This window comes from Leptonychotes weddellii, chromosome 13 (genome assembly GCF_054177405.1).
Source record: "Leptonychotes weddellii isolate Sample4059 chromosome 13, ASM5417740v2, whole genome shotgun sequence".
Lineage (NCBI taxonomy): Eukaryota > Metazoa > Chordata > Mammalia > Carnivora > Phocidae > Leptonychotes > Leptonychotes weddellii.
In genome coordinates this window covers 18,980,658-18,996,527 of record NC_138381.1, presented here as the reverse complement: position 1 = coordinate 18,996,527, position 15,870 = coordinate 18,980,658, and the positions used below count along the sequence as shown (strand labels likewise).

Genomic DNA, 15,870 nt, shown 5'->3' with positions numbered 1-15,870 from the left:
TTTTTTTTTTTTTAAAGATTTTATTTATTTATTTGAGAGAGAGAATGAGATAGAGAGAGCATGAGAGGGGGTAGGGTCAGAGGGAGAAGCAGACTCCCTGCTGAGCAGGGAGCCCGATGCGGGACTCGATCCTGGGACTCCAGGATCATGACCTGAGCCGAAGGCAGTTGCTTAACCAACTGAGCCACCCAGGCACCCCCTCAAATCAAAATTTAATGTATTTTATATTAATGTGTATATTAGGCTGGAAGTACTCAAATAACTCAAATAATTTTTGAGACTCTATTCTATCCCCTTAGGGAGGAATACAAAAATAAATCTTTAAATTTTTTTTTTTTAAAGATTTTATTTATTTGACAGAGAGAGAGACAGCGAGAGCAGGAACACAAGCAGGGGGAGTGGGAGAGGGAGAAGCAGGCTTCCCGCCGAGCAGGGAGCCCGATGTGGGACTCGATCCCAGGACCCGGGGATCATGACCCGAGCTGAAGGCAGACGCTTAACGACTGAGCCACCCAGGCGCCCTAAATCTTTAAATTTTTTAAAAAAAAAAGTTTACTTCATCTCTTTCCAATACATATCTGAGGTGGATTTTTGTACACTCAGAAAGAATATGCAATAAAAATTAATTTTTAAAAACAGAGAATCAGTGACAGGGGAAAACAAAATTCCTTTTGAAAAGATTAATAGTGATCAATACTAGTACTGAGCATCAAAAGTGGACCTGAAATTGTTAGGAGTCTGGGTGAAAAGAGAAACATTAAATCATATAGATACCAGGTCAGAAAGGAGGAAACATACCAATTAATAAGGAAAACAAAGCTGTCCTGGTATTAAATCTAGAAAAAAATTAAAGTCACTAACATCAAACAAATACTAAGCAAATTTCAAATGCTTTTTCTTTTTCAGTGACCTTCCTTAAAAGCCAAGAACATAATATTTAAAGGAAACTTGGAGACGGTGATTCTTAAAGGAACTAAACACCAGTGTGGTCTAATTTTAATGTAGCCTTTCAGTTGACCTAACTTGACTAAGGCTAGAAAAGAGGATAATTAAAGCGGTGGATGAAGAGCATGTGTCATAAACCAGTGATTTTCAAACATTTCTACATTCCTACTGGCTAAAAAATATCGGAAAATACCTCACTTAAATTTCAAAGCTAACATCAAGACTATTTCAAACTTTAATGTAAGTAATTGCAAAGAATGCACTTACTACAGTATTTTAAATATTGACACTTTGATAATAAACGTACCATTTTAAGATGTATCTAACAATCTAAATATACCTACCAACCACTTACACATGAATAAACTCTTCAATAGTTACATTTTATTTCACTCCTTTTTCTCTTTGAATAATTCCATTCCCAAAGTTATTTCCTATTTTAAACTTGAAAACTTTTCACTGATCATTTATGCATCATGAGATTATTTTTTTAAACTTTTTCTGATCATAAAGTAGTGATTTTTTTAAAAAAATAAATTTCTGGTTTACTACATCAGTAGTATATAACTGCCCCAAAACAGTAAATTAAAATTAATATACTTAATAAAAATTAAGTATATTAAAGAAGAGATTTTTTTAAATTTAAAATTAACTTCATAGGCTTGGATGAGTATTACTAGCTGCTGCTAGAATGCGCCAACATTTAGTACCAATTCTGTTCCTATTCTTCATTTTTTAAAGATGGAACGCCAAGAAAACTTGTTTGCATAAATGAGTAAATAGAATGAGTTTTATTGTCCACCTTTGAACTTCTTTTGAGTTATATGTCAAAATACTGCATAGTGAACCATCAAAAATTTTTGATAATCAATATCTACATTAAGTTCTCTATAAAGTTCTGACAAAGAATTACACTGGCAGAAAGACAAGTTACCAAGTCATTCATTTTCTTGGCATCCAACACCAGTATTTCAAATTATTCCTTTACTAGAGATCAAACATTTTGCACCATGGTAATATGGCAGACAAGTAAAAAGTGTGCTCTTCTATAAAATGAGAGAAGGTAGACAACGAAAGGGCAACGGGAAAAAAAGAGCCTGTAACTCCATCTCAGGTGCATGCTCAGATCAACTGCAGGAAAGAGTATACACAGAAGGATACAGGAGCACTCTTTCAAAACCATCCCTGTTGTGTATACCACGTAAGCCTTCACACAGCATAGTTTGAACAGCGGGAATTTAATTTTTTATTCTTTTTTTTTTTTTTTTAAAGATTTTATTTATTTATTTGAGAGAGAGAGAATGAGAGAGCACATGAGAGGGGGGAGGGTCAGAGGGAGAAGCAGACTCCCCGCCGAGCAGGGAGCCCGATGCGGGACTCCATCCCGGGACTCCAGGATCATGACCTGAGCCGAAGGCAGTCGCTTAACCAACTGAGCCACCCAGGCGCCCCTAATTTTTTATTCTAATATCACTTTTCCCAGCCTGGCTTTGAATTAAAGCTGAATGATAGTTCGGAATTGTATATATTCTTTGACAAGAGCCAAAAGGACTCATTTTTATCTTTAATCCTGCAAATTTTGTACTTTATATTTTAAAAATTAGGGCGCCTGGGTGGCTCAGTTGGTTAAGCGACTGCCTTCGGCTCAGGTCATGATCCTGGAGTCCCGGGATCGAGTCCCACATCAGGCTCCCTGCTCAGCAGGGAGTCTGCTTCTCCCTCTGACCCTTCTCCCTCTCATGCTGTCTCTCATTCTCTCTCTCTCAAATAAATAAAATCTTAAAAAATAAAAATAAAAATAAAAAATAAAAAAAATAAAAATTAGCCATGTTTAATTTTTAAAAAATATTTAAAAAGAGAGAGAGTGCACGTGAGCAGGGGGAGGGACAGAGGGAAAAGCAGACTCCCCACTGATCAGGGAGCCAGACGCAGGGCTTGACCCCAGGACCCTGGGATCATGACCTGAGCTGAAGGCAGATGCTTAACCAACTGAGCCACCAGGCACTCCAAGCCATGTTTGTTTTGAGGTAAAATGCTGCTCTACCTATCCAAAATACTCAAATAAAACTGATACTTCCAAGTATCACTCAAGTATCATTTTAATTCTATGGCTTTCCATATCACCCCCAAGAGATATTCATGCCCCAGTTTGAAAAGCAAAGACTTTATTTTTCTAAGGTCACTTTTCTCATCTGTAAATGAGAATAACAATAACCACTCATACGATTCTTACGAAGATCAAACAAGATAATGCATGTATGATGCAGCTTTCATTCAGTCACTGAGCAAATCCTGAACAAATCTGCCTACTATGTGCAGGCACATGCTGGGTATATGGTCGTCATCAAAACAAGAAAGTCCCTGCCTCAAAGCCTACATTCTGGGGGATGGAGGGAAGACAACAATTAACAAAATAGGCATGTATTTTATAGTCATGTTGGCATGTAAATTCTGAATAGATAGCTATTTCTAAATATTATCAGCATTAACATGTTTTTGACCATGCTACTGAAATTTAGGAACTTAAACCTATTAAGCTTTTCCAGGAGGAAAGCTATCCCCTGGTTCACAAAGAGTGGAACCTGAGTGGTATCTTTAGACCAAACCAGTATTATCGTCAAAAAAAATAATTTCAGATTTGTTCCAGAATATGTACAGTAGCCTACAGTTAATGCCTTTTCACAAAATCAAAAACCAACAATGCAAAGCACTTTACAATCTTTCAGATTTTTTTAAAATTGAGATATAATTCACATACCATAAAATTCACCATTTTTAAGCATACAATTCAGTGTTTTTTTAGTATATTCATAAAGTTGTGGAAACTCCGTAGCTTTTGCAAAAAGTAAAGAATATCTGGGACCTATGATTTTGTACTGAAAATCCACTTCGTGTAAAATCCCAAGTGAGGAACAAGATTTTTTTTTTTTTAAGACCATTGGGATATTTTTAAAAAATAGGTGGACAACACTTTGAGCTCATTAAAAAGCACTTGTAGTTAATTGAAGAGGTGGAACATTGAAATTCAACACTAAAAACAAGTTTTGAAGAGTTCTACTTGAAAAATAACTTCTTGCAGCTTTAGTGAATAGCAGGTCATTAAAGGACTTAAGGCAAAAGATGGGAATGAGTTCCAACCCAGTACTTACGAGCAGCTCTACTCAAACTAAGGCAGCTATTGTATGAAACTCATTGTCTCCTTTACATCTGGGCTGATACTACCTGTGTACACATCCTTGGGAGAATTGTGGCAATAGTCACACAAATTATTTTCTGCAGGGCTTAATTCTCTTGTTGACCTACAGTCTACAATGACAGGGAACTTCCTTTGCTATATTCCCAGTCTGCAATAATACCTAACTAGAGAATGTGCTAAAAAAATTTCTGTGGGATAAATGGATGCATAAAATGTCTATTATATATAAAATCTTGTTATGCAGACCTTACCCTTCAATATTCTCATTTTCTGCTTTAAACTTATAGGTGCTAAATAGGTGGAAAATACAATTCAATGCAGTCTACAATATCCATCTCAATTTTATTATGTAAAGAATAGAGTCTCATCTGTATTATCTGCCTTGAGATTATCAGTGTAAGAGAAATAGCCCCAAGACTTACTCCAACTATTACTACTTAACATATACCTATAGGTATCTGGCCAGTGTCTTCCTCTGAGTCACACAGACAGCCCACAGTCAGGACCATCTTTCAATTGTGTCCTCTGCTCTAACATTTATCAAAATTAGTATCACTGCACATCACATTCCTATCTCAGTAGTAACCAAATAGTCAAGTCCCTCTGATCATACATTATCACCCACCACTCATCCCCAGTCTGCACATCCACTCATCTACCCCACTGTTCAGTGGCTTTCAAACTTTTCTGACCCGTCCCACCCCCAATCCTTATACTGTGCGCTCCTGAATGACCGATTAGGCTTTCCTACGTCCTCAGTATTTTCTCTAAACATTCTCTCCAGCTCCCGCACTTACTGACTTGGCCATCCCTTGAAGATACTATCTCCCCTCAGGTTCTCTCAAATGAAACTTTTCTCTTTCCCTCCCTCCCCCGACTCCTTTCTCCCTTTTTCCTTCTCACTCTCAACTGCATATCCAAGGGCCAAGAGGTGGTATAGGTTTTATCCTTTCTCCCATTTTTCTCAAATAATTTCTCCATTTTTGATCCTTTAAAAACACCAGTTCTTTGAAGCTCGTATCTGGCTATCCTACCTCTTCCTCTCCTCCCTTTCTCCTTCCTTCGCTAGACTTTAGTTTCCATTTCAGTCTTTCTCTCCATCCCAACTCTTGTCCTCATTCTGGGAGACCTCAATATCCATGTGGATAACTCACCCAACATCCCGGGTCCTTTGATCTATTCCTCTGCCCACCCTCACTCACCTAACATTATAGCCACAGGCTCATCAACACTAGTAACTACGCCATCTCCAGTATCTCAATCAAGCATCCAACTCTCCAATTCCTACTTCCTATCCTTGCAGCTCACTTTCTCAGAACTGCCCTCTGCATTTCTTTCACCCCAGCAGTATCTCCTATCCATTGACTGTCCTATTTTCTCACTCAGCCTTAACCACTTTCACATTCTACCCTACCCAGTACAGGTTCTATGGTCCATCATCATCATGCTGCAAATGTGCTTAACTTTCTTGACCTCTGTGCTTTCTCCACTTGTGCTACAGACCCCATTCTTCTTAAACTTTTCAGTCTTCTAAATTGGGAGATTAACCAAATGAGCATCTCTTTCATCTACCATCTAGTGATTCTCTTCTCTATCCAAACAAAATTTACTGAAAGATTTGTCCATGCTAATTTCCTCTCTCACTCATTTTCAACCCCATCCAATCTGGCTTCTGTTGCCACTGAAAATCAAGGTTATTAATTAGCTTCATGTTGCCAATTTCAATGGAAGTTTCTCAGTCTTCCTCCACTCAACCCTTCAATGGCATCAATATAACTGACCACTCTTCTTTTTGAAGCATTCTCTCTCCCATGTCTCTCCTTCTTACTAGCCATTCTTTCTCAACCCACTTTGCGGATTCCTTCTACTCTAACCAAGTTCTAATTATCGGATTTTCTCAGATGTTGGTTCTGGATCCTGATGTCTGGGTAATCTCCTTTAGTCCCATTACTTAGAATACTACCTATGTGCTGATGACTTTCCAGCTGAGACCTCTCAATTACCATACTAACTGCATACAGGACATTTCCATTTAGATGTTTAATAAGCAACACAAACTCCGCATGTCCAAAATTTATTTTATCCATCCATATAAACTCTCCTAAGGTGACCTCAGTAAATGGTAACCCAATCCACCCACTCATCTAAAAACTAAGGTCTCACATTTGAGTCTTTTCTATCATCTTCCCCACCCAATCATTAACAAATCCTATAAATTCTATATTCAAAACAGATCTAGAAACTGCCCCCTTCTCTCCACCACCACCGTATCCAGGCCATCATCATTTATCAGCAGATTACTATAATAGCTACTTGCTGTTCACTTCCACATTTATCTATTTCATTTCAAATTAACAGAAACTGAACAGTGGCCCACACTTAAGGGAGATGCCAATAATCGCTTATTAAGACTTCAAGGCCTACAAACGCTAACTTATCATCTGTGATCTGCTTACTCCCTCTCTCCACCCCCAACTATATTCACTAGAGATACCAGAAGACACTCCATTCAACAAATGCTTAATACACTGATGAAGAGGACACCAGCAACTTTGGAAAAGATTTTAGTTACTTTCTCTATATGTCAGGATTGTTGGTAGAAAGAATGAGGTCACTGTTTTCAGTGTGGATGGAAAGATTCTAGGAAGAATCCAAGGGGCAGTTCTTACCACACAGTGTGCTCTATCAGGAGCTGGTAATCAGAATTGATCCTACCACAGAGCTCATTAGTACTGGTTAACTGACCATGTCCCAAGGACACAATTAAGTCAGCCCACTAAGGTACTACTTCAATAACTTAAGTTATCTGTTCAACAAAGGTCTAATTTGAGCTACAGCAAGTGAGTTGGTCCCTCAAATCTTTTGCCAAGGCCTTGCTTCCTTTCCTGCTTCTAAAACAGTCGCTATTAGCTTTCTTAGCTACATTTTACTTTGAGAATTTGATAAAGATAACAGACTCTCTCCTCAGAAAAATGCGTAACAGAAAATACTGCACTCAGTTCAAAGATTCCTGGAGGGCCTCCTGAAGAATGTACTCTCAGGTTGGACACCTGCCTGACTTCTCTATTGACCTCTTTCATCCACTGAAGGAAAAAATAACAATAATGATAATGTTCCTTGGTCATGCATTCTCTTCTAAATATTGTCCTCTCTCCTCCACCTCTCATTCAAGTTCTGTAAGAGTAGTCTAACCATTTTTATGGGGAGAGGGGTAAAAATGCACATATATGTACATGTTTGTAAATGCACAGAAGCTCTGGAAGGACATACAAAAAAAACCGATTAATAATAATTTCTTCTCAGGAAGAAGACGGCACATGAGAGGCTGGAGAGGGAGGGAGACTTTTTTATTGAGTATCCTTTCACCCTGTGTACAAATTACCTAATCAAATAATAACAAATCAAAATTTTAAAACTTTTAAATGAGCAGCTACATTTTGCTTCTAATTTCTCATTTCCCAGAAACTTTCTAGCATTTTAAGAAAGACTTCTGGTCCCTCAAAATTGGTTATAAAAGGTCATCAGATGCCTTCTAATTTGGAAATCCAATGGATACTACAAAGTCTTTATACTCCTTGATCTCATCATGTCATTTAACAAAAATTTTCTTTCCTAGGCTTTTAGAACACCACATTTTCTTAATTCTCCTACTACCTTTCTGGAAGTTCCTTCTTACTCTCCACAAGACTAATTTATTCATTTATTCACTACCAACAGTGTGGCAAGATACTTTTCTCCTATTTGGCCCTCTGTTAGGCGATCCTAAAAGTTATGACAATCTACAATGACAGGAGTTCTCAAAGCGTGACCTCAGAGTTCCTAGGCATGCACCAGGTCCTTTCAGAATTCCAAGAAACAAAACTTCTAACTTGGTCTTCTTCACCCCCTCCCCAAACTTGTTCTTCCTCCCCTATTCTTTATTGACCTTCACCCCAAGTGATTCAAGCCAAAACTGCAGCAGGCATGAACAGCTCTCTCTACAATCATCAGTACTTATACTTACTGATTTCTCTTGATTGGATCTCACACCTTTCCATACCTCCGGCTATAGCGTTAGTTGCCATAATTACTTTTCTAGCCAACAGCCCAACCACTTCCCTACTTCCAGTTTCACCTTTTCCCAAATCCATTCTCTACACTGCACCCACTCTATATCTAATACCCAATCTGATTCCCACTATCACCACCTGTTCACTTAAGTTTCTCAAACTGCAGATACTGCCCCCAAGATATAATAGCTCTCTACAAGAATTTTTATTATTTTGTTGAGGATAATTAAAACAAGCACATTCTACATCATTTGGTTATATACCTAGGACACAGCCATATAGAACCCAAGGCTGTGTTTATAAAATCACAATAGCATACTACCATAAACCAAAGTAATTCATGAGAAATGAATAATGGGAGACTTATACAACTGATTCCATTCAAGACAACATGATGCTCTTTATTTCCAAATGTATCAAATCTGTGTGAATAGAGAAATGTGATGAAAGAACCGAGTCTTTCCAAGGTATCAGCAGCACTGACAAGCCAATCTAAAAAAATAACTTGTTCCATACCAATTCATATTGTGAGCATTTTATAAAATACATATGTCACATTAATGTTAGAGAACTTGGATATTATTAGTTTTTAGCTTTAATTTATACACATTTCAGTGTTAAGAACTAGAAACATAAGAAATTCAGTTTAATGTTTACACATCTGAAACACTGAAACAAAAGGAATTGCTAACAACAAAACCAAACTACGGGAGTTCCCAAAACATATTTTGCACCCAGAATCACTGTACTCTTTTTTATCCAATCCTAGTTTTTCCAATTACATTTTTAAAGAAACTTACCTTTTTAAGAACTTAGCTTCCTTTTTAAAATGTTGACGGTCATATCTCTGAAACCTTAAAACATCTCCCCTCTTTAAAAGATCAAAGCCTGGATGAATGCCTAAATACCTAGCTTTCAAAGCAAAGGTTTTGTTGTCTTATTTACATATTGAGAGGCATAGCTCTCAATATCACCACATAACTATTACTTCTCCCGTTGAGTAAGCTTTTAGAAAGCTGCTCATCACTTCAAGCTCTATACTGACGACTCCCAAATCTTTGTCTAGTCTTTTTCCATCAACCTAATGGAGTATCTTCAGCAACCTACTTGACAGATACACTTTATCAGCTAGAAGGACGGAGGTAGCAACTGGAAATAATTATCACAGTATGATCAAGAACGGAACAGATTTTCAGAGTAAGGTTAAGACTGAGACTGAGACAAGCAGGAATAGGTACTGCAAAAACAGCAAATATTAATCAAAAGACAATGCCCATTCCACTGCACCCTCTCATCCTAAAATAACTGCCACTTCGCAAAGATCTTCAAAAGATATTTTTTCAACGATACCTTATGTATTATGCACCCAGTAAACTCACTTTTGATATGAAACATATTTAAGATCTCAGTTTATAATCAGTCATTATAAACTGCAATTTAACCTGTTTCAAAATTTAATTACATTTCAAATTATTTCAAGGGTTTTTAAAAACCTCAAAAACAACACAATAATGCACTTCAGCCAAGTTTATAACTATATAGCAAAACTAGCTAACATTCCTATTTACCAATTTATATCTCCCAGTGTTCTCCATACTGTATTATTTTTTAAAAAGATACAATACAGAATTAGCCACGAATACATTACATTTTCTGCTTTTATAGAGATATTCAATGTTGGCATTACTCCAAAAGACAGCCTATTTTTTATTTGAAAGGATTTTATTTATTTATCTGACAGAGAAAGAGACAGTGAGAGAGGGAACACAAGCAGGGGGTGTGGGAGAGGGAGAAGCAGGCTTCCCGCGGAGCAGGGAGCCCGATGCAGAGCTCGATCCCAGGACCCTGGGATCATGACCTGAGCCGAAGGCAGACGCTTAACGACTGAGCCACCCAGGAGCCCCAAGAGAGCTTATTTTTAGAACTGCAAAACTCCATTTTTGTGACTACTTAATTAAAATAAAATCAGGTGCAAAAATAAGACTATGCCCCCCCCCCAAATTCAGAGAGGAACTTCAGAAAACAATGACAATGAAAGGCACTTTCAAAATAATGTATGGTATATTAATTTATTCAATATTTATGACCACTATGAACTTCTGGAATGAGGTGGATATTAACTCAAACATGAAGCAAACATTTACTAAGTACCTACCATGTGCTAGGCTTTGGACTACCTATACCAAAAAAAAAAAAAAACATAGTCCTTGCCCTCATGGAGCGCACAGTCTAGTTGAAGCAGACGATCACAAATACAATGGCAAAGCACCAGGGAGACATTATGGAAGAAGGGACTGGTTCTGCCTGGAGAATGCAGGGGCAGGCTTCACAGAGGTGGAGACAATGGAGCTGGGCCTTGGATGAGTAGGAGTTCACCAGATGGAGGGGAAGGGGGGAAGCGCATTCCAAGCAGAGGAAACAGCACATGAGCAAGCAGAATCTTGAAAGCACATGCCATGGTGCAGGATGATGAGCAGTCCAGCGCAGCTAGAGCATAAAGGTGCACACAAACTAAAGAGACGAATTAGTTTTTGGTTTTTAGTGAATCATAACTATCAGGAACATATCTTCATATTATATTTAGTGTAGTTTAACTGTGATTCTGAGAACAACAGGGCAGCCTGAAAGCATTCCACTCATTTTATAAATACTTGACCCCTTTTGATAGGTATCCAGCATTGTGGTAAGTTTTTTTTTAAAGGCAGTTTAAGAAAACTAAATCTTAATTTTGCTCTGTATATTTAAGAAGCAAAATCAACCTAAAATAAGGGTTTTCTTAAGCTGAATCACAGAGCTATACACACTGCAGGTCCTCACTTTCTTTTGAGTTCCCTCTACCACCACTGTCTTTTACCCTTAACGCCTTCATAGCTATCAACCCAAAGTAATCCCACTGTTAAGCAATAGAGAAAGCAATTTCAGTCTTCCGTTCCCATTCCATCTATAAACAAGGTACTTGACAATGTCCCTATGGTAAATGGATGCATGGGAACCAATGCAACAGATGAAGAAACAATGTACTCTGACCCGCATACCAATTTTTGGAAATTAAACTATTATTAACAAACTATTAAGCTGAATTCTGAATAAAGAGAGATATGAAGCAGAGACCCATATCCTTCAGGAAAAGTAAAAAGATACAAAGTAAGAGATCTTAGGTCAAAAAATTTCCATGTACACTGGCCACCAAGCAACACTGTTCACCAAGGAAGCTTGGTGCTTAAGAAGGTGCAGCGGGGAAAGGAAAGGAACTCACATGGGTCAAATACTTTATTAGATGTTTTCATATAACTTCCTATTTACTCCTTGCAATAATGTGCAAGGAAAGAGGTCACTACCTTAGTTTTACAAATGAGAGATTTGAGGCCATCAGAGGTTAAAAAGAGTTACCCATGACTGCCTGAGCTAGTAAGTGGCAGAGCCAATACATCAAACCACGCCGGCCTGGTTCCAAAGCCCATCCCATCCTACACACTGCCTCAGGGTTCCTAAAAGGAACACAGTACCCCCACGCAGCATGCGAGGTTGTATCAAGGTCATATATACCCTGGAAAGAAAAGCCCTTACTTTTCCCTCCCCTGTGTTCACACAGTCAGTGTGAAATGATAGTGGGGGCAATACACATAGATCTCTGAAATTTAGAGGAAGAAAAATTGAGACAAAATGGTTATGTAAGATTAGCTGCCCTTGCAGGGGATGGGGGGGCTTTCTTGGTAAAGATATTGGGTGCTCTGATACAATTAAATTACCATAATAATTCAAATGCTACTTGTTTAAATTACTATACAATAAACCATCAGCAGCTCAATAAAAGTAAGAGCTAATGGAAAAATCTCCAATCGCAGTATTAGGATGAGAATATTACTGCTAAAAGTCATTATCCTCAACATCTTCAAAAGTCAAAATAAAAATTGCCCTTTTGCAAATCCTAATTCTGAAAACTGATAGGTAAGCATAAACTATGTGGTAAGGATACTTGCCACATTAAAATTTTGCCTCTTTTTGGGCAATAGGAACTATTTTAAGAAAAAAAAAATATGAGACAACATCAACACAGAAATCTTTTGTAAACAGTCCCAGTGGGCCAAAAATATGTTGGCCTAGACAGATACTGAAATACTGTTTTCAACTGTGCACAATTTACTTATGCAAAGTACCACCAACTACCAGAAAATTAATCAGATTTGTAAGTCCAAATGCTTTGGGGGGAGGCGGAGTGGGTGGGGGGAGACTGGGATGTTTAGACAGCCAAAATTCTAGTGACATAATTACAATGTAAGATACTTTGTGGAGAGCTTCTGAAATAGCATCCATATGTTCTAAGTAAATTCACCAACCTTATTTTGATTGAGAGGATCATTCCGCAGTCTCTGTTTGTTCTTCTGTAATTTACTAGGCATCATCTTTCCAGTTCTGAAGTCAAAACTGCTGAGGTCAACAGTATTTCCCAGGTACCTTGCCAACTGAGGTTTGCTTCTGAACTTCTTACCACTTGGACTAGAAGAAAGAGAACATTCATTGTACAAAAGATAACAATGTTTTTCCCTAGATCTCTACATAAACCTTTCTTCACATCTTTCTACCCAATTGTTACCACACCACAATTTTACATGTTTATTTTTTTCCCAAAGAAATGGCAAAGTTTTAAAGTAATTTCATAACTTCCCTGTCAGAAGAGATAATGTATCCCCGAATATTACACTCCACTAGCTACACCACTGGAGTACATAACAGATGTTACTGCAGATTATCCCACCGGTCACTCAGCAGCCACGGACAGAATCCCCGTACAAACTGCACGCACAGCACAATACGCACACTGCAAATGTCTTCAACATTACAAACTTATTTCCAAACTGACTTTTGAAGTGTTTTGGTTTTTTTTTGTAAGTATTACATATACACAATGTCAGCAATGATCAGCACTTCAGAAAAAATTCTTCTGAAGTCAACAATCCTTATTAAAAACACACACACAAAAACACTTGGAATCCATGTATTCTTTGGGCTACTAATGTGAACTCACATTTACAACAGAAAAGAAAATGTTGAATTCTGACAATATTTAAATGCTCCCTAATGTAACTACTCAAAGGAGGAAATAAAGGCAAACATTTGCAAATGTGTTTGTATATTGCTGACATGAGTTTTATTAGCCAAAGTCCTTATCAAGAATAACTTACTTCTCATAAGAAATATTGTTGAAGGAAAATTATAAAAGTGCCAGAATTATACAGAAAGCTAAACTAGTCTTTCCTAAAACTTTTTTTGCTATATGGCATTGATCTATAAGAAAATTTTTATAGGAAGAATGCCCCCGTCTTATGTAACAAATTTTCTGAGCCAAATATACTAAAAATCAACTGTTAAAGTCAGCATAGATATGTTACCAGAAGAAAACTGTAAGAATTCTAAAATATTTCTCCAAAAAGCCAACCTATCCTATTTAGAACTTAACCTTGTATGAACTGACCACAATAAAAGAAAAATAATTGAAGGGGAAGACAAAAGAGAATTCTGGCTGGGAAACCAAGCAATAAAATACTGCCCTGGAAGAGCAAAACTTCTCTCTGGGTCAAATCCAAACCAACACATCGCACTTTGTCACAAATTCTATCGTATTCTGCCACCAAAATTTGATCATATCAGCAGTTTTTTCCCCCACAATCACATAATGTAAGTATTCCTGAAACACAATTCAAGTTCTAAAATTCAACCTACAGATGGAGGTAACAACCAACACTCTCAATGAGGTATCTCTCTAATGAGACATCTCATCAGTGCAATAAAAGCTGAACTTAAGAGTGGACTTAGTTTCAACAGACTAGTGTTCCAGAAGATGAAAATACTAAGGTAGCAACTTCTACCAAAAAGATAAGCACTATTATTTTTAAGGATATAACTTAGAGACAACTAGAAAGTCATTTTTTAAGAAATCAATTGACTAATTTCTCAAACGAGCCCTGCAACGAGTCACTCCTTATGGAACAGTTGAAATGCCAGTTACCTACTGCAGCTGAAAGCATACCAGAGCCTCACTACAGCATTCCTCCTTAGAACAAAACTCCTTAGAGATCAGTTTGACACTCCTCCTCAAATTTAGGAAATCTAAATACTTAAGAACTCAGTTAAATAGCCACACTCATAAAATGTGACTGCCTAGTTTATGATCTAGATTAGCAATTTAATATGGCTTAAACTGTTCCTATATTTATTGATTTTAAAAAACAAATGGAAACTGAAAGGCCTGAGACACTCTACTGATAAACTAAATCAGCGATGAAGAAAGTGGAAATCAAGTTTTAACTATTAACATATCCCAAAAAAGGAATATCAAAGGGTTACCAGTCAGTTATTCATACTAAATTCACTGCCCTCTGTCATAAGATGGAATTCTATGAAGCATCTATACTGGATAGCTACAAGTTCTCGTCCTACACACTGTGGCGTTCAGAACAGTGGTACAAGCCATTTTCTTCTCTGTAACTGCTACAGCTTGTGCTTGGTGCTTTAAGGAAAGTCAACCTGGCTGCCCCAGGAGATTTTAAACAAGGGACCTTCCTCCGCACAGGATGAAGGTAAGCATATAGAAAAGCAAGGCCCAAGGGAATGGTTAAGTAAGGATTCTGTCCATCAGATATAAAATATTTGCACAGCACCAAAATGACCCTGGAAGTGGCAGGCGAAATAATGCTAGATGAACAAAAAGACTGCATGTCACTTAAGCTCCAGTCTTAACCCAGACTACGTTATCAGTCTGCCCTCTAAGATGGCTGCGGTAGGTTGCCGTCTCACACACACCAGAACTTAATGTGACTAAGCTTTTATTCTAAAAGCAGCAAACTAAAAAAAAAATAAAAAAATAATAAAATAATAAAAGCAGCAAACTGTAACTTAGGAAAATTACTTTTTTTAAAAAAATTCTAGTAGACTAGTGAAGGATATTAGTCATTTTCAGTTTCTAACCAAAGTGATTACTTCTAATCCCAGTAATGAAATACTAATATTTCACTTTCAACCACAAAAAAAATTCCCTACCAACTGCCCCCAGATATGCCAGCCCTGAACCAACTTGTGATTTCACCTTTAACTTTTCCTACCCTCCAAATACCCTAAAGTAATGATTAAACTAAAATCAAAGACATGAATTTTTTTTATAAAAGAACATTTCATCATTTGAACTGCCTTTGCTTTCATTTTGATTAAACTGTTTAAAGCACTTAAGCCTAACTCTGTCTTAGAGGTTTCTAACTACAGGTTATGAAAAAGAAAGAAATTTTATTTGGCATCTGACTTTCAACTCTAAAAAAACTTCATTGAGACACCAAAAACTACTTAAATTGTGATCGTCTTAATTTAGTGGTATTCACATTTTATCACTCTATAAACTCACCTGTAATCATCATTCCCTGAGCTAGACAACTGTAACATGCCCTGCCAGTCTCCACATAAAAATTAATTCTTCTGAAAACCCATTGCTTGCCTATGCAACTGCACTCTGAAAACACTCCTCTAAAAGAGCAGAACCTCTTTTTCCATGTTACTTGGGTAACATGGATCATCATGACGTTTAGTCAAACATTATGAGGAGACCAGAGTCTGAGCAAACACAAGTGTATCTTCAAACCAGTTTCTAACAGGATGAACTGTGGGGGTGGCAATAATCAGAGTTCAATAAGG

At 37.4% G+C, this 15,870-nt stretch overlaps 1 protein-coding gene across 1 annotated transcript in view; it reads right to left on the bottom strand.

Moving 5' to 3' along the window:
• MBD2 (methyl-CpG binding domain protein 2) overlaps window positions 1-15,870 on the bottom strand; it is a 66,397-nt gene that overhangs the window by 37,022 nt on the left and 13,505 nt on the right. The window contains exon 2 of the mRNA XM_081801192.1: window positions 12,528-12,687. Within this exon, the coding sequence (XP_081657318.1) occupies window positions 12,528-12,687 (160 nt within the window). The remainder of the gene's footprint in view (window positions 1-12,527; window positions 12,688-15,870) is intronic.